The following is a 19,575-nucleotide window of genomic DNA, read 5'->3' on the forward strand; positions in this document are numbered from 1 at the left end:
TTATGGTTTGATAGCCCTCTGTCTTTTTGGTTTGATAGCCCTCTTTCTTTATGGTTTGATAGCCCTCTTTCTTTATGGTTTGATAGCCCTCTTTCTTTATGGTTTGATAGCCATCTTTCCTTTATGGATTGATAGCCCTCTTTCTTTATGGTTTGATAGCCCTCTTTCTTTATGGTTTGATAGCCATCTTTACTTTAGGGTTTGAAATCAAACAAATTAACTTTTCAGCCAGACCGTCTCGTTGCAACATGAAAAAACGGCAGTCTGACGAGAGCGTGTACTCTAACCTACATCAGTATGGGCTAGAAAAGCACTTCTTAGACGTGTTGGTAGCCGACGCCTCAAAACCCCATATGTGGAGAGAGCAGACATTCTATGACGCAATAATTACTGATCGTACGTATTAACATTCAAACCTGTTTATTTAAGCTTAAAAGTATCAAAAGGTTATGGCTTATTAAAACGCTTTTGAGTCTGTTTTCTGGATAGAAACAGTGCTTTATGTCTTTTGGGAATATTTTAAGAAAGCTACCACAGTGGGAAGGAAACCATGACCTCCTGGTCGCTAGTTGGACAACATATCCACTTTGCCATATGACCCAGTTATTTTTGTTCATTTATATTCTACAGCCTGTGCCATTGTGATGGGGAAAAATTGTATGATAAACAATGATAGTGGGAAAAAATAAAAAATTATGAATAAGATTATCAGTAACAGTATTCCAATTGTTTATAAGTGCATGTTGAACTCCATTTTAACCCTTAAAGCGCTGGAGCTGAATTTTAAAGGCCTTTGCAAACAGTTTGGATCCAGATGAGACGCCACAGAACGTGGCGTCTCATCAGGATCCAAACTGTTTGCTATTCTGATAGTATTCTTTGAAAAAAATCGAAGAAAATGCTAACTTTAGAAATTCAGCAGACGACATTTTAGCAGACGACAAATTACCCAGCATGCAAAGGTTTAAAATTTATATTACAAAGTGCTTTGGAATTATATTGCTGTATGATACACTCAATAAACTAATACTTTAGTTTATTGGAAAAGTTAGGCATTTTTTAGGACATTTTGGGCAGTTTTTTTTTTTAATATGTTACTTTTAGCCCTGGGAAATAGCATAAAAGAGGCTGTAATTTTGAGAAAAAATCACTGTGAACATTTGTCTTCATGTAATAACTTGTGTCTGTCATAACTGTAAAAATGCATGTATGATTGAAATTCTTTTCCCCAAATTTTTAGTTTTTATCCCCACGCTTTTTGAAAAAAAGGTGGGGATATTGTGGTGATCTCCGCCGTCCGTCCGTCCGTCTGTCCGTCCGTCTGTCCGTCCGTCCGTCCTGGCCACTATCTCCTCCTACACTAAAAGCACTAGAACCTTGAAATTTACACACATGGTAGCTATGAGCATATGTGCGACGGTGCACTATTTGGAATTTTGATCTGACCCCTGGGTCAAAAGTTATAGGGGTTGGGGTGGGGCCGCGTCAGAAATTATCACTCATTTTTTTAGGTTATTTTACATTTACTTCTTTATTTCTACACCGATTCACTTCAAATTGATACTGGACCTCACCTATGACAATACGGTCAATCTCAACCATGCATGGCCCCATTCCCAACCCTGGGGCGCCCCGCCCACATAGGCCACACCCACCAAAAATTTCCATTTACTATAATTTTTTCATTTCTACACGGATTCACTTCAAATTGATACTGAACTTTTGTTATGACATTAGGGTCAATCTCAACTATGCATGGCCCCAATCCCAACCCTGGGGCGCCCGCCCACATAGGCCACACCCACCAAAAAAATCCATTTACTATAAAAAAAAATTAGGTTATTTTACATTAACTTCTTCATTTCTACACTGATTCACTTCAAATTGATACTGAACCTCTCTTATGACAAAACGGTCAAACTCAACTATGCATGGCCCCGTTGCCAACCCTGGGGCGCCACGCCCACATAGACCACACCCGCCCAAAATTGCCTTTTACTATAATTTCTTCATTAATACACTGATTCACTTCAAATTGATACTGAACCTCTCTTATGACAATACGGTCAATCTCAACTATGCATGGCCCCATTACCAACCCTGGGGCACCCCGCCCACATAGGCCACACCCTCCCAAAATTGCCTTTTACTATAACTTCTTTATTTTTACACCCATTCACTTCTAATTGATACTGAACTTCTCTTATGACAATACAGTCAATCTCAACTATGCATGGCCCCATGATCAACCCTGGGGCGCCCTTGGGTCAAACATGCGGCGTGGGGATACGCGTCGGCCTCTGCCGCGCCATTTCTAGTTTAAATATTATACTATACTATGATTTAGGGTATTTACTTTCTATCTTGATACTAGGCTTTCATCGTGTTTTGTGGGGAAAATGACTTTTTTGTTAGAGGGATCTTTTCACGCTTTGGTAAATTGACAAAATAGAAAAAAATTGTTTCAGATTCGTAAGTTTTCGTTTTAGTTATGATATTTGTGAGGAAACAGTAATACTGAACATTAACCATGCTCTAATATAGCCATTATATGCATCTTTTGACGATTTTAAAACCTAAAAATTATAAAGCGTTGCAACGTGAAACGATTGAATAATTTGGAAAGTTCTGTTTTTGTCGTTAAATTTTGTGAAACTATGAAGATTGCTTATATAAGGTATAAAATACGTCAAAAATGTGTACTCGGCGGAATAGCTCAGTAGGCTAAAGCGTTTTTACTTCAGGACTCTGGCAGGACTCCAGGGGTCACTGGTTCGAAACCTGCTCCGGGCAATGTTCTTTTCCTTTTTTAAATTTTTTTCTTGATTTTTTACTGGAGCTTTTATGATCCAATGTTTACATTTATCAATATAAAGCATTTAATGAATAAGTTAAAAAAATGCCAAAATCTGTGAAAAGGCCCCTTTAAATGTCAATCAAAAAGGGTAACTGTAATTCTGATGCGAATTTATATTCATTTTAACCCTTTCAGTGCGGGAACCGAATTTTGAAGGCCTTTGCAAACAGTTTGGATCCAGATGAGACGCCACAGAATGTGGCGTCTCATCAGGATCCAAACTGTTTGCTGTTCTGAGAGTATTCTTTGAAAAAAATCGAAGAAAATGCTATTTTTAGAAATTCAGCAGACGACATTTTAGCAGAAGACAAATTACCCAGCATGCAAAGGGTTAATTTGAAAACGGTTTCAAATTTTCTCATGTATAATTTTGAGCATTTAAGTTTAGAAACAAAGTTGGAATGGCTACATATCTGTAATGCACAACCATAATGAAAGGCCATGTTATACTTGATGTATTTTTTGCACAATTATGAAAACATTACAACAAGAAATTGCTTTCGTATTTTAGCACCGTATGGTATTAGAGAAGGAGCAAAGAAGATTGATTTCAACCCTACACTGAGTTTAACAGATGAGCAGTAAGTAACAAATGCACTACAAGATTCATTTCTATTTTAGGGACTAGTTTACAAAATCAGGGATTTTTTTTCTTTGACAGGGACCAATTATAGGCATTTTCCTCTAAGAGATTTGTATAAAAATGATACAATTTTGTTCACAACTATTAGGTTTCTGCTTTCTTTCTATATTTTTATGATAAAATATACCCTAAATGAAAGGCCATATCATTTCCCTAAATACGGAAAAAATAGCCATGAAAGAAAGAAAATACCTAAACAATGAATTTTTAAGAAGATGTGTGCTAAAATTGTATTTTGAGGAGTTTACTATTTGAAAAAAATGTTTAAAAAATATTTAGTTAATTCTAATAATACGTATCTAAAGGATACATGTATATATACCCTGCTTCAAAGCGGGTAGGGAATTATAGAAATGCCCTTTGTCATTCCCTCTGTCAGTCCATTTGGCGGTGTGTCTGTCAATATTAATTTCATGTTTCTCCAAAAACCCATTGAAAGATTTTCAAGAAACTGGGCTTTACTGTTATGGGCATGGAGAAGAAGTTCAGAAGACATGAGTCAGTCACGCCTGCTCAAGGTCAAGGTCATATTTCAAGTTAAAAAGGCTTCATTTTAGTTTCTGCTCCTTTTCCATTACACATTTTGATGGACTTTTAGAAACCTAGGCTTAAATGTTAAGGTCATTGAGACAATATGCTTTAGGCATTGGTCATTAACGCTGGATCAGGGTCAAGGCCATACTTGAAAGTCAAAAGTGTGAGTATCTATTTTTTGTTTCGTACATATCTCTTAAACTCTTTCAAGGATAAAAAGTTAGGTACAATGTTTAGGCCATTTGGAAAATGTGCAGAAGGCATTAGTCAATGATGCCAGCTTAAAGTCAAGGTTGTAATTCAAGGTCAAAGGTTTGAGTGTGTATTTTTGTGTCCACTTCATATCTTTTTATGCCTTCCTTCGAAGAAGAGGGGGTATATTGTTTTGCACATGTCGGTCGGTCGGTCGGTCCATCCGTCGGTCCGTCCACCAGATGGTTTCCGGATGATAACTCCAGAACGCTTAGGCCTATGATCATGAAACTTCATAGGTACATTGATCATGACTGGCAGATGACCCCTGTTAATTTTCAGGTCACTAGGCCAAAAGTCAAGGTCACAGTGATAGAAAACGTAATCACACAAAGGCTGCCACTACAACTGACAGCCTATATGAGGGGGGCATGCATGTTTTACAAACAGCCCTTGATTACTTTATAAATGATTTTCATGAAATATGGCTTCAATGTAAAGGTCATTTAGATGAAGTGGAAAAGCCTCGGGAAGAATGGCAAGTCCAAGGACAATGTCATACTTGGGGTCAAATGTTTGAGCCTGTATTTTCACGTCTGACCCATATCTCCTTTACCCATTGAAGAATGTTGGTAAAATTTTGCTACAATGTTTAGGTCATATAGGTGAAGGTATGAGTCAGGCGTGCTGGCTAACAGTCAAAGTCACATTTGAAGGTCAAAGGTTTGTGCTTCCATTTTTGCAAGCTCTCCAAATATATGAAGCCTTTGAAAGGGTTTCCTGAAACATGGCAATCATTTTAAGGTCATGAAGATGATGTGTAGAAGGCATAAGTCAGTCGCTCTGGCTCAAGGTCACTTGTTTTTGTCTGCTTTATATCTCATATTTCCACTCAAGGATTTTTACTAAAAGTTAACATCATTCAGAAGACGTCAAGCAGTCTTGAGTCAGTCAAGCCTGCTTAAAAATAAGGTCAGCATTTCAAGGTGAAAAGTATCACTGCAGAGGATACAGCTGTCTATTAGCCTGCCATATTTTATAACAATGCAGGATCCTTGAATGCACTGTGTATAAAATCAAACTTCAAATTAATTTTGGTAAATAAGTCCATCGCTTTACAATCTGTTATTTTCATTAAATTTCAGGTCCAATATAAAAAACCATTCACTATAGAAAAAGTACATTGTATACATTTTTATGTTCCCCCAAATAATTTTGGGGGGAGCATATAGTCGCCGCTTCGTCTGTCCGTCCGTTCGTGTGTCCGTCCGTGTGTCCGCCCGTGCACAATTTTTGTCCGGGCAATTTCTCAGCAACTAATGACCCGAATTCAATGAAACTTTATGAGAAGCTTCACTACCAAGAGGAGATGTGCATATTAACAGCAGGTTCTGGTCGGATGATTTTTCACAGAGTTATGGCCCTTTGAAATTTTTCATTAACTGTTCATATAGTGCAATTATTGTCCGGGCTATTTCTCAGCAACTCATGACCGGAATTCAATGAAACTTTATGGGAAGCTTTACTACCAATAACAGATGTGCATATTATCAGCGGGTTCTGGTCAGATGATTTTTCACAGAGTTATGGCCCTTTGAAATTTTCCGTTAACTGTACATATAGTGCAATTCTTGTCCGGGCTATTTCTCAGCAACTAATGAACGGAATTCAATAAATCTTTATGGGAAGCTTCACTACCAAGAGGAGATGTGCATATTATCAGCGGGTTCTGGTCGGATGATTTTTCACAGAGTTATGGCCCTTTGAAATTTTCCATTAACTGTACAAATAGTGCAATTCTTGTCCGGGCTATTTCTCAGCAACTATTGACCGAAGTTCAATGAAACTTTATGGGAAGCTTCACTACCAAGAGGAAAAGTGCATATTATCAGCGGGTTCTGGTCGGATGATTTTTCACAGAGTTATGGCCCTTTGAAATTTTATATACCGTAAAAAAATTCATGTCCCCCCAACTACTGTGCCCTCAAGACATTTCCTTTTATCTGAATATATAGTGCAATATTGTGACAAAAAAAATCCTTTTGGGAGCATCAACCATCTCCGAAGGTTTCTTGTAAAATCACTTTTATTTCAATTTTAAAGTAGTTGATAGCAAAAAACGTCAACCTCAATTTTCCATTTTTAGTCAGAACGATGCAATTTTTCCCAATCCAAAGAGACCAGGCCCATTCCCACAATTGTGAAAAAAAAACACTGATTTATTCCATGCATGTGCAAAGATCAATGTCATTGATACTGTTTTAGACGGAATGGTGGCACCCATATAGCCCAAAGGACAGAGTACCATCTATCTGACATCTTCAGAGACTTGCTGAACTTTGCTGCCCGATACCTACACGTGAATGGCAGACTTGTGTACTGGTTTCCTGTTCAGTTGCATACGTAGGTACCATCATTAGAATAATATGAGCTTCATTCTGGGTAAATGGGGTTTAATCTTATGTGTTAAGTGTTGTCCCAGGTTGCCTAGGCTAATCATGGACGACACTTTCCTGAACTGGATTTACATTAATAAGAGACTTCCTTTAAGTGAAAAGTGTTGTCCCTGATTAGCCTGAGCAGACTGCATATAAGTGTAAAGTGTTGTCCCTGATTAGCCTGAGCAGACTGCATATAAGTGTAAAGTGTTGTCCCGGATTAGCCTGAGCAGACTGCATATAAGTGTAAAGTGTTGTCCCTGATTAGCCTGAGCAGACTGCATATAAGTGTAAAGTGTTGTCCCTGATTAGCCTGTGCAGTCTGCATATAAGTGTAAAGTGTTGCCCAGATTAGCCTGAGCAGACTGCATATAAGTGTAAAGTGTTGTCCCTGATTAGCCTGTGCAGTCTGCATATAAGTGTAAAGTGTTGCCCAGATTAGCCTGAGCAGACTGCATATAAGTGTAAAGTGTTGTCCCTGATTAGCCTGAGCAGACTGCATATAAGTGTGAAGTGTTGTCCCTGATTAGCCTGAGCAGACTGCATATAAGTGTAAAGTGTTGTCCCTGATTAGCCTGAGCAGACTGCATATAAGTGTAAAGTGTTGTCCCTGATTAGCCTGAGCAGACTGCATATAAGTGTAAAGTGTTGTCCCTGATTAGCCTGAGCAGACTGCATATAAGCGTAAAGTGTTGTCCCTGATTAGCCTGAGCAGACTGCATATAAGTGTAAAGTGTTGTCCCTGATTAGCCTGAGCAGACTGCATATAAGTGTAAAGTGTTGTCCCTGATTAGCCTGAGCAGACTGCATATAAGTGTGAAGTGTTGTCCCTGATTAGCCTGAGCAGACTGCATATAAGTGTAAAGTGTTGTCCCTGATTAGCCTGAGCAGACTGCATATAAGTGTAAAGTGTTGTCCCTGATTAGCCTGAGCAGACTGCATATAAGTGTAAAGTGTTGTCCCTGATTAGCCTGAGCAGACTGCATATAAGCGTAAAGTGTTGTCCCTGATTAGCCTGAGCAGACTGCATATCAGTGTAAAGTGTTGTCCCTGATTAGCCTGAGCAGACTGCATATAAGTGTAAAGTGTTGTCCCTGATTAGCCTGAGCAGACTGCATATAAGTGTGAAGTGTTGTCCCTGATTAGCCTGAGCAGACTGCATATAAGTGTAAAGTGTTGTCCCTGATTAGCCTGAGCAGACTGCATATAAGTGTAAAGTGTTGTCCCTGATTAGCCTGAGCAGACTGCATATAAGTGTAAAGTGTTGTCCCTGATTAGCCTGAGCAGACTGCATATAAGTGTAAAGTGATGTCCCTGATTAGCCTGAGCAGACTGCATATAAGTGTAAAGTGTTGTCCCTGATTAGCCTGAGCAGACTGCATATAAGTGTAAAGTGTTGTCCCTGATTAGCCTGAGCAGACTGCATATAAGTGTAAAGTGTTGTCCCTGATTAGCTTGAGCAGACTGCATATAAGTGTAAAGTGTTGTCCCTGATTAGCCTGAGCAGACTGCATATAAGTGTAAAGTGTTGTCCCTGATTAGCCTGAGCAGACTGCATATAAGTGTAAAGTGATGTCCCTGATTAGCCTGAGCAGACTGCATATAAGCGTAAAGTGTTGTCCCTGATTAGCCTGAGCAGACTGCATATAAGTGTAAAGTGTTGTCCCTGATTAGCCTGAGCAGACTGCATATAAGTGTAAAGTGTTGTCCCTGATTAGCCTGAGCAGACTGCATATAAGTGTTAAGTGCTGTCCCTGATTAGCTTGAGCAGACTGCATATAAGTGTAAAGTGATGTCCCTGATTAGCCTGAGCAAACTGCATATAAGTGTTAAGTGCTGTCCCTGATTAGCCTGAGCAGACTGCATATAAGTGTAAAATGTTGTCCCTGATTAGCCTGAGCAGACTGCATATACGTGTAAAGTGTTGTCCCTGATTAGCCTGAGCAGACTGCATATAAGTGTAAAGTGTTGTCCCTGATTAGCCTGAGCAGACTGCATATAAGTGTAAAGTGTTGTCCCTGATTAGCCTGAGCAGACTGCATATAAGTGTAAAGTGTTGTCCCTGATTAGCCTGAGCAGACTGCATATAAGTGTAAAGTGTTGTCCCTGATTAGCTTGAGCAGACTGCATATAAGTGTAAAGTGTTGTCCCTGATTAGCCTGAGCAGACTGCATATAAGTGTAAAGTGTTGTCCCTGATTAGCCTGAGCAGACTGCATATAAGTGTAAAGTGATGTCCCTGATTAGCCTGAGCAGACTGCATATAAGCGTAAAGTGTTGTCCCTGATTAGCCTGAGCAGACTGCATATAAGTGTAAAGTGTTGTCCCTGATTAGCCTGAGCAGACTGCATATAAGTGTAAAGTGTTGTCCCTGATTAGCCTGAGCAGACTGCATATAAGTGTTAAGTGCTGTCCCTGATTAGCTTGAGCAGACTGCATATAAGTGTAAAGTGATGTCCCTGATTAGCCTGAGCAAACTGCATATAAGTGTTAAGTGCTGTCCCTGATTAGCCTGAGCAGACTGCATATAAGTGTAAAATGTTGTCCCTGATTAGCCTGAGCAGACTGCATATAAGTGTAAAGTGTTGTCCCTGATTAGCCTGAGCAGACTGCATATAAGTGTAAAGTGTTGTCCCTGATTAGCCTGAGCAGACTGCATATAAGTGTAAAGTGATGTCCCTGATTAGCCTGAGCAGACTGCATATAAGTGTAAAGTGTTGTCCCTGATTAGCCTGAGCAGACTGCATATAAGTGTAAAGTGTTGTCCCTGATTAGCCTGAGCAGACTGCATATAAGTGTAAAGTGTTGTCCCTGATTAGCCTGAGCAGACTGCATATAAGTGTAAAGTGATGTCCCTGATTAGCCTGAGCAAACTGCATATAAGTGTAAAGTGTTGTCCCTGATTAGCCTGAGCAGACTGCATATAAGTGTAAAGTGATGTCCCTGATTAGCCTGAGCAGACTGCATATAAGTGTAAAGTGTTGTCCCTGATTAGCCTGAGCAGACTGCATATAAGTGTAAAGTGTTGTCCCTGATTAGCCTGAGCAAACTGCATATAAGTGTAAAGTGTCGCCCAGATTAGCCTGAGCAGACTGCATATAAGTGTAAAGTGTTGTCCCTGATTAGCCTGAGCAGACTGCATATAAGTGTAAAGTGTTGTCCCTGATTAGCCTGAGCAGACTGCATATAAGTGTAAAGTGTTGTCCCTGATTAGCCTGAGCAGACTGCATATAAGTGTAAAGTGTTGTCCCTGATTAGCCTGAGCAGACTGCATATAAGTGTAAAGTGTTGTCCCTGATTAGCCTGAGCAGACTGCATATAAGTGTAAAGTGTCGCCCAGATTAGCCTGAGCAGACTGCATATAAGTGTAAAGTGTTGTCCCTGATTAGCCTGAGCAGACTGCATATAAGTGTAAAGTGTTGTCCCTGATTAGCCTGAGCAGACTGCATATAAGTGTAAAGTGTTGTCCCTGATTAGCCTGAGCAGACTGCATATATGTGTAAAGTGTTGTCCCTGATTAGCCTGAGCAGACTGCATATAAGTGTAAAGTGTTGTCCCTGATTAGCCTGAGCAGACTGCATATAAGTGTAAAGTGTCGCCCAGATTAGCCTGAGCAGACTGCATATAAGTGTAAAGTGTTGTCCCTGATTAGCCTGAGCAGACTGCATATAAGTGTAAAGTGTTAACCCTGATTAGCCTGAGCAGACCAAACAGGCTAATGTGGGACAACACTTTACGCACATTCATTAAGCCCCTTTTTTCCCAGAACAAGACTCATATAAGTCACAGTAAAGTGTGAGTATTCATTAATTAAGAAGATTAACTGTGTTACAGTTGAGTTTGTTTGTTTTTGGTACAAACAGGTTTATGATTTTTAGAGACCTTCATAGGCTGAAAGGTTACTCTCTCATTTAACCAACTGAACATAGTGGTTATAAGCTTGAGATTGCACTGCTAATTTAATTAAAGTAAAGTAATATATTAACCTTTTAACACATGTGTTTGTGCACGGCCACATTTCTTGTTTAATTAACAACTTAATAAGTATACTATTTTATTTTTGTGTTTTTTTTCAGGGAAATGTGTTCTTGTTTTTTTAATATTTATGTTATTTTCTATTTTTGCCATTATTTATTGTCTTTATTTTTCAAATAAACAGAAGAAAATTGTTCACTGTTAAGCCTGCAAAACATAATATTACCCCACAAAAAAACAAAAAAATGAGGTCATTTTGCTACACCTGGTTGTAGTATCCAACACAGTGAAAAATAGCTGGGTGTTAATTGTTATTTCATTATTTCATTGATTGTTATTTCATGATTTCATAATGCACGCATGAAGTAGGTACAAATAGGCACACATATACATCATGCACTTAATGGCATCACCTCAAAGATATGCATTTTTATACAGTTTTTGTTCCTTAGAAACGCAAATGAAATTTAAGACATTTCTTACTATTATCAAGTTTTAAAGGCATACTTTCCACCACTTAGATAGTGATGAGCAGCAAACAGCATAAAACCTGGCCCTGTGTTCAATTTCCTTTGTGAACACGGGGCCTGAACAGACTGCGAATTACTCAGATGTTAGTCTGGTTTTATGCTGGTTGCAAAAAGCCATTTTCACCATGCTTCTGAAGGGAAGGGTAAACGGCACCCCCTTTATTTTCAGGTACGCTGAAGGTAACATCCCAAGTCATCCCTGTTTACGACTTGTTCACAATTGTGAGCAGAAACTCAACTCGAAAGTGGGGAGACGACTGATTACCATGGAGAAAGTCTGTGAATTTAATGTAAGTTGTATCTTGTTATGAACAGCATTTATCTATTTCTATATTAAGTCATTCTTATTTCTAAGCTTTGTAATTTGCTCAAACCAGTTTTTATATAAAAAAAAAAAAAATAATAATCTTTATTCTTTTCAAACATTAATGTAGAACAGAATGAAGTGTGCAATATATCATAATATCTCCACATACTTAGTTGTTTCCTCACATATTATGTGTTATATTAGATTTAGCGCTTTCATTGGTCAGTTTAAATGTCCCTTTATAGAAATGGATAAAAGGCACATAATACGGCAGCAGGCAACTGACTTCTTTGATAGTAGAATGTTTTCCTTACTATAGGTAACCTGCTACTTTTGGCTTTAACCTAATTATTTTCGCTTGATTTCATTGAAAACCTAAGGCTTATTGAGACACTATTTTTGCCCTACTTAAGTTAACCTGGTACTTTTGGAACATAATTTGGCTTTATTTTATCTTGATTGCATTGAATCCCTGAGGCTTATTTAGATGCTCTTTGACTCTTTTTGCACTTGATTTCTTTTGGGAAGATCTAACAGCCCCCACAGTGGGGATCAAACCCATGACCTCCTGGTTAGTAAGCAGTCACCATAGCCACCACGCAATGGCTAACTCAATATCATACTGGTTAGTAAGCAGGCACCATAGCCACCACGCAATGGCTAACTCAATATCATACTGGTTAGTAAGCAGGCACCATAGCCACCACGCAATGGCTAACTCAATATCATACTGGTTAGTAAGCAGGCACCATAGCCACCACACAATGGCTAACTCAATATCATACTGGTTAGTAAGCAGGCACCATAGCCACCACACAATGGCTAACTCAATATCATACTGGTTAGTAAGCAGGCACCATAGCCACCACGCAATGGCTAACTCAATATCATATTGGTTAGTAAGAAGGCACCATAGCCACCACGCAATTGCTAACTCAATATCATATTGGTTAGTAAGCAGGCACCATAGCCACCACACAATGGCTAACTCAATATCATACTGGTTAGTAAGCAGGCACCATAGCCACCACGCAATGGCTAACTCAATATCATACTGGTAAGTAAGCAGGCACCATAGCCACCACGCAATGGCTTACTCAATATCATACTGGTTAGTAAGCAGGCACCATAGCCGCCACGCAATGGCTAACTCAATATAATACTGGTTAGTAAGCAGGCACATAGCCACCACGCAATTGCTAACTCAATATCATATTGGTTAGTAAGCAGGCACCATAGCCACCACACAATTGCTAACTCAATATCATAGTGGTTAGTAAGCAGGCACCATAGCCACCACGCAATTGCTAACTCAATATCATACTGGTTTGTAAGCAGGCACCATAGCCACCACGCAATGGCTAACTCAATGTCATACTGGTTAGTAAGCAGGCACCATAGCCACCACGCAATTGCTAACTCAATATCATATTGGTTAGTAAGCAGGCACCATAGCCACCACGCAATGGCTAACTCAATATCATGCTGGTGAGTAAGCAGGCACCAAAGCCACCACGCAATGGCTTACTCAATATCATACTGGTTAGTAAGCAGGCACCATAGCCACCACGCAATGGCTAACTCAATATCATACTGGTAAGTAAGCAGGCACCATAGCCACCATGCAATGGCTAACTCAATGTCATACTGGTTAGTAAGCAGGCACCATAGCCACCACGCAATGGCTAACTCAATATTATACTGGTTAGTAAGCAGGCACCATAGCCACCACGCAATGGCTAACTCAATATCATACTGGTTAGTAAGCAGGCACCATAGCCACCACGCAATGGCTAACTCAATATCATACTGGTTAGTAAGCAGGCACCATAGCCACCACGCAATGGCTAACTCAATATCATACTGGTTAGTAAGCAGGCACCATAGCCACCACCCAATGGCTAACTCAATATCATACTGGTTAGTAAGCAGGCACATAGCCACCACGCAATGGCTAACTCAATATCATACTGGTTAGTAAGCAGGCACATAGCCACCACGCAATGGCTAACTCAATATCATACTGGTTAGTAAGCAGGCACATAGCCACCACGCAATGGCTAACTCAATATCATACTGGTTAGTAAGCAGGCACCATAGCCAACACGCAATGGCTACCTCAATATCCTCCTGGTTAGTAAGCAGGCACCATAGCCACCACGCAATGGCTAACTCAATATCATACTGGTTAGTAAGCAGGCACCATAGCCACCACGCAATGGCTAACTCAATATCATACTGGTTAGTAAGCAGGCACCATAGCCACCACGCAAAGGCTAACTCAATATCATACTGGTTAGTAAGCAGGCACCATAGCCACCACGCAACGGCTAACTCAATATCATACTGGTTAGTAAGCAGGCACCATAGCCACCACGCAATGGCTAACTCAATATAATACTGGTTAGTAAGCAGTCACCATAGCCACCACGCAATGGCTAACTCAATATCATACTGGTTAGTAAGCAGGCACATAGCCACCACGCAATGGCTAACTCAATATCATACTGGTCAGTAAGCAGGCACCATAGCCACCACGCAACGGCTTACTCAATATCATACTGGTTAGTAAGCAGGCACATAGCCACCACACAATGGCTATCATACTGGTTAGTAAGCAGGCACATAGCCACCACACAATGGCTAACTCAATATAATACTGGTAAGTAAGCAGGCACCATAGCCACCACCCAATGGCTAACTCAATATCATACTGGTTAGTAAGCAGGCACCATAGCCACCACGCAATGGCTAACTCAATGTCATACTGGTTAGTAAGCAGGCACCATAGCCACCACGCAATGGCTAACTCAATATCATACTGGTAAGTAAGCAGGCACCATAGCCACCACGCAATGGCTAACTCAATGTCATACTGGTTAGTAAGCAGGCACCATAGCCACCACGCAATGGCTAACTCAATATCATACTGGTTAGTAAGCAGGCACCATAGCCACCACGCAATGGCTAACTCAATATCATACTGGTTAGTAAGCAGGCACCATAGCCACCACGCAATGGCTAACTCAATATCATACTGGTTAGTAAGCAGGCACCATAGCCACCACGCAATGGCTAACTCAATATCATACTGGTTAGTAAGCAGGTACATAGCCACCACGCAATGGCTAACTCAATATCATACATACTGGTTAGTAAGCAGGCACATAGCCACCACGCAATGGCTAACTCAATATCATACTGGTTAGTAAGCAGGTACATAGCCACCACGCAATGGCTAACTCAATATCATACTGGTTAGTAAGCAGGCACATAGCCACCACGCAATGGCTAACTCAATATCATACTGGTTAGTAAGCAGGCACCATAGCCAACACGCAATGGCTAACTCAATATCCTCCTGGTTAGTAAGCAGGCACCATAGCCACCACGCAATGGCTAACTAAATATCATACTGGTTAGTAAGCAGGCACCATAGCCACCACGCAATGGCTAACTCAATATCATACTGGTTAGTAAGCAGGCACCATAGCCACCACGCAATGGCTAACTCAATATCATACTGGTTAGTAAGCAGGCATCATAGCCACCACGCAATGGCTAACTCAATATCATACTGGTTAGTAAGCAGGCACCATAGCCACCACCCAATGGCTAACTCAATATCATACTGGTTAGTAAGCAGGCACATAGCCACCACGCAATGGCTAACTCAATATCATACTGGTTAGTAAGCAGGCACATAGCCACCACGCAATGGCTAACTCAATATCATACTGGTTAGTAAGCAGGCACATAGCCACCACGCAATGGCTAACTCAATATCATACTGGTTAGTAAGCAGGCACCATAGCCAACACGCAATGGCTACCTCAATATCCTCCTGGTTAGTAAGCAGGCACCATAGCCACCACGCAATGGCTAACTCAATATCATACTGGTTAGTAAGCAGGCACCATAGCCACCACACAATGGCTAACTCAATATCATACTGGTTAGTAAGCAGGCACCATAGCCACCACGCAAAGGCTAACTCAATATCATACTGGTTAGTAAGCAGGCACCATAGCCACCACGCAACGGCTAACTCAATATCATACTGGTTAGTAAGCAGGCACCATAGCCACCACGCAATGGCTAACTCAATATAATACTGGTTAGTAAGCAGTCACCATAGCCACCACGCAATGGCTAACTCAATATTATACTGGTTAGTAAGCAGGCACATAGCCACCACGCAATGGCTAACTCAATATCATACTGGTTAGTAAGCAGGCACCATAGCCACCACGCAACAGCTAACTCAATATCATACTGGTTAGTAAGCAGGCACATAGCCACCACACAATGGCTATCATACTGGTTAGTAAGCAGGCACATAGCCACCACACAATGGCTAACTCAATATAATACTGGTAAGTAAGCAGGCACCATAGCCACCACCCAATGGCTAACTCAATATCATACTGGTTAGTAAGCAGGCACCATAGCCACCACGTAATGGCTAACTCAATGTCATACTGGTTAGTAAGCAGGCACCATAGCCACCACGCAATGGCTAACTCAATATCATACTGGTTAGTAAGCAGGCACCATAGCCACCACGCAATGGCTAACTCAATATCATACTGGTTAGTAAGCAGGCACCATAGCCACCACGCAATGGCTAACTCAATATCATACTGGTTAGTAAGCAGGCACCATAGCCACCACGCAATGGCTAACTCAATATCATACTGGTTAGTAAGCAGGTACATAGCCACCACGCAATGGCTAACTCAATATCATACTGGTTAGTAAGCAGGCACATAGCCACCACGCAATGGCTAACTCAATATCATACTGGTTAGTAAGCAGGCACCATAGCCACCACGCAATGGCTAACTCAATATCATACTGGTTAGTAAGCAGGCACATAGCCACCACGCAATGGCTAACTCAATATCATACTGGTTAGTAAGCAGGCACCATAGCCAACACGCAATGGCTAACTCAATATCCTCCTGGTTAGTAAGCAGGCACCATAGCCACCACGCAATGGCTAACTCAATATCATACTGGTTAGTAAGCAGGCACCATAGCCACCACGCAATGGCTAACTCAATATCATAAGCCTAATTCTGGGCTGAATGCATGTGGGTAAATTGTCATCCCAGATTAGCCTGTGCAGTCCGCACTGAAAAATCAGGGACAACACTTTCCACCTAGACTTAATATTTGTTTAGAATATACTTTCTTTAAATGAAAAATTTCATACAAACAGAAAGTGTTGTCCCTGATAAGCCTGTGCAGACTGCACAGGCTAATCTGGTACAACACTTAACACACATGCATTTAGGCCAGTTCTTCCATTACTTCCATATTTTTACATACTTTCACATAATTTTCCATTATTTCCCTTAATTCACATAATTTTCCATAATTCCACATCATTTCAGGATGACATGCAAGATGCCAAGCTTGCAGTGGACCATTTCCAAGAGGCCTCGTTCAGAGACATGTACTTCAGTGAGTCCAGCGTACTGAAGGAGAAGCTGACCCAAGCGAGGTCCAGACCCCTGAAAAGTGCGCCCCAAAATGACCTTGAAGTGAACAAACGACCCCAAAATGACCTTGAATTGAACAAACAACCCCAAAATGACCTTGAATTGTGCAAACAACCCCAAAATGACCTTGTAGAGAGCAGAAGAGACTTTAGTGAAGATGGGGTAAATGATAAATTGTCGCAATTGAATTTGAAATGAGAAACCAAACAAATGAGTGGTGAGAAATGTGAAAAAATGATTGATAATCTCAATCGAAGTCTTGACCTCAAAAAAGTGGGCCCCAAAATGACCTTGAAGTTGGCAAAAAGACATAGCAAAGATGGGGTCAACAACAAGTGTTGAAGATTGATCATCTGAAAAAAGTCTTGACCTCTGAAATATACACCTGAAATAGCAATGAAGTGAGCAAACAAAATATAAGCAAAGATGGTGGCAAGAGGGTCTGTGAAAGTATTAAATTTCAAACCTTACAAATGTTTGTCCTAAAATGACTTTGATGTGAGTGAACATGGTAATATTGCAGGTTACAGTGATGAATACAAATTGACCCAATCAGAAACTGGATCTCCTAAGGGCACTGTTGTAAGAATCTTGAACATAGGGTTTATTATAGTCAAGATGGCAACCTCCATGCAGTAAAAAGTGTTTAGCCTTTATTTTGCATTCAAATTTGCTTTATATCTCAACTTTACTCGCGGCAAAATTTTCTTAGTGGAGCTATAATTAGGTCATCCTTCTAAGAAATTTTGCAATGAGGAAAGTCGAGATATAGAACGAATATTAATACAATATATCGATATATAAACGCTAACCCTTTCAGTGCGGGAACCGAATTTTAAAGGCCTTTGCAAACAGTTTGGATCCGGATGAGACGCCACAGAACGTGGCGTCTCATCAGGATCCAATCTGTTTGCTATTCTGATAGTATTCTTTGAAAAAAATAGAAGAAAATGCTAATTTTAGAAATTCTGCAGACGACATTTTAGCAGACAAAAAATTTCCCAGCATGCAAAGGGCTAATCACTGTCTTACTGATATGGCTGGAAAGTGAACCAAATTTTAACAATTAATAAAAGTAATAAACAGCGAAGAATACCTGTCTCAGTATGGATGTTGTCATCTCGTTTGGCATGTGATTACCCCCTCTGTTGAAGTGTGGCAACAAGTAAATAGTAAAGGGGTAGGTGAAAAGAACTCAGAATCTGGTTCATCACAAGTATCTTTAATATCAAAACACCTTGAGAAAATGTCTTAAAAGGAAAGAGTGACAGTGCTTGTGATTCAAACTTTAGAACAATGGTTGGTGATATTGGTGAGATTTTAAAAATTGTAATAGAAAATGTATGTGATACCTGCATGATGTCTATTGATTATATGGGATTTGATGGTAAGCTACAAATTAAATTTCATATTTTGTCTGCTAATGCAAAGATTACTGCAACATTTTGAAACCGAAGACTGTAAAAAATTATGGGAAAATAACAATGTTGTGTTTGAACCTGTGTTGACTGACTATTTTTATGCCCCCGGATCGAAAGATCGGGGGTATATTTTTTTTTATTCCCCGGATCGAAAGATCGGGGGTATATTGTTTTTGGCCTGTCTGTCATTGTATGTGTGTGTGTGTGTGTGTGTGTCCCAAAACTTTAACCAAAACTTTAACCTTGGTCATAACTTTTGCAATATTGAAGATAGCAACTTGATATTTGGCATGCATGTGTATCTCATAGAGCTGCACATTTTGAGTGGTGAAAGGTCAAGGTCATCCTTCAAGGTCACAGGTCAAAAAAAAAATTCAAAGTGGCGCATAAGGGGGCATTGTGTTTCTGACAAACACATCTCTTGTTTCTTATTAACTGGCAATAAAGGCAATAAGATAAATTGTAAATTCCTTTCTGAAATTAATCAACTAAAATTTCAGCATGTTCAACAGAAGGCTGGGGTTTTTCCGAAATTCCAACGGTTTGTAATTTCATAGCAATAGTGATTTAAATCATGACACTTAAGTGGTTGTGGGAAATAAATATACATGTAACATTAAACAAATTACACTGTTTTAAAACAAACAATTCTGTATGGATATAATTGAAAACAAACAATTCTGTATGGGTTAACTGCAAAACAAAATGCAAAAAGGCATGTCCTAAAATAGTTTTAGCACTTTATTGACTTGCTCTGAAAATTCAATTATCATCCGGATTGCCTCTTGATTGGTTGAATTAAGTTCATTGGAATATTTTAAGAATGTGTTTAGCCATTTTGATTCCCTTGGATTTTCTTGTTGCCATTTACAGGTTTATTTTGTGATTATCAAATTTCTGTAAAATGTTTGTTATATGTTTTTTCGTTTTTTTTATACCTAAGTTACCCACATTTTGAAACCAAATACAACAAAATAAGAACAGAATGGAATGTTTAACCCATTGCATGCTGGGTAATTTGTCATCTGCTAAAATGTTGTCTGCTGAATTTCTAAAATTAGCATTTTATTAGATTTTTTTCAAAGAATACTATCAGAATAGCAAACAGTTTGGATCCTGATGAGACGCCACGTTATGTGGCGTCTCATCAGGATCCAAACTGTTTGCAAAGG

At 39.9% G+C, this 19,575-nt stretch overlaps 1 protein-coding gene across 1 annotated transcript in view; it reads left to right on the top strand.

Moving 5' to 3' along the window:
- LOC127856633 (tRNA (guanine(10)-N2)-methyltransferase homolog) overlaps positions 1–18,480 on the top strand; it is a 36,483-nt gene extending 18,003 nt beyond the window's left edge. The window contains exons 10-14 of the mRNA XM_052392952.1: positions 229–396; positions 3,369–3,438; positions 6,492–6,629; positions 11,338–11,458; positions 16,875–18,480. Coding sequence (XP_052248912.1) covers positions 229–396; positions 3,369–3,438; positions 6,492–6,629; positions 11,338–11,458; positions 16,875–17,180 — 803 coding nt within the window. The 3' untranslated portion in view covers positions 17,181–18,480. The remainder of the gene's footprint in view (positions 1–228; positions 397–3,368; positions 3,439–6,491; positions 6,630–11,337; positions 11,459–16,874) is intronic.
- The last annotated feature ends 1,095 nt before the right edge of the window (positions 18,481–19,575 follow it).

Source organism: Dreissena polymorpha, chromosome 13 (genome assembly GCF_020536995.1).
Source record: "Dreissena polymorpha isolate Duluth1 chromosome 13, UMN_Dpol_1.0, whole genome shotgun sequence".
In the NCBI taxonomy this organism is placed as follows: Eukaryota; Metazoa; Mollusca; class Bivalvia; order Myida; family Dreissenidae; genus Dreissena; species Dreissena polymorpha.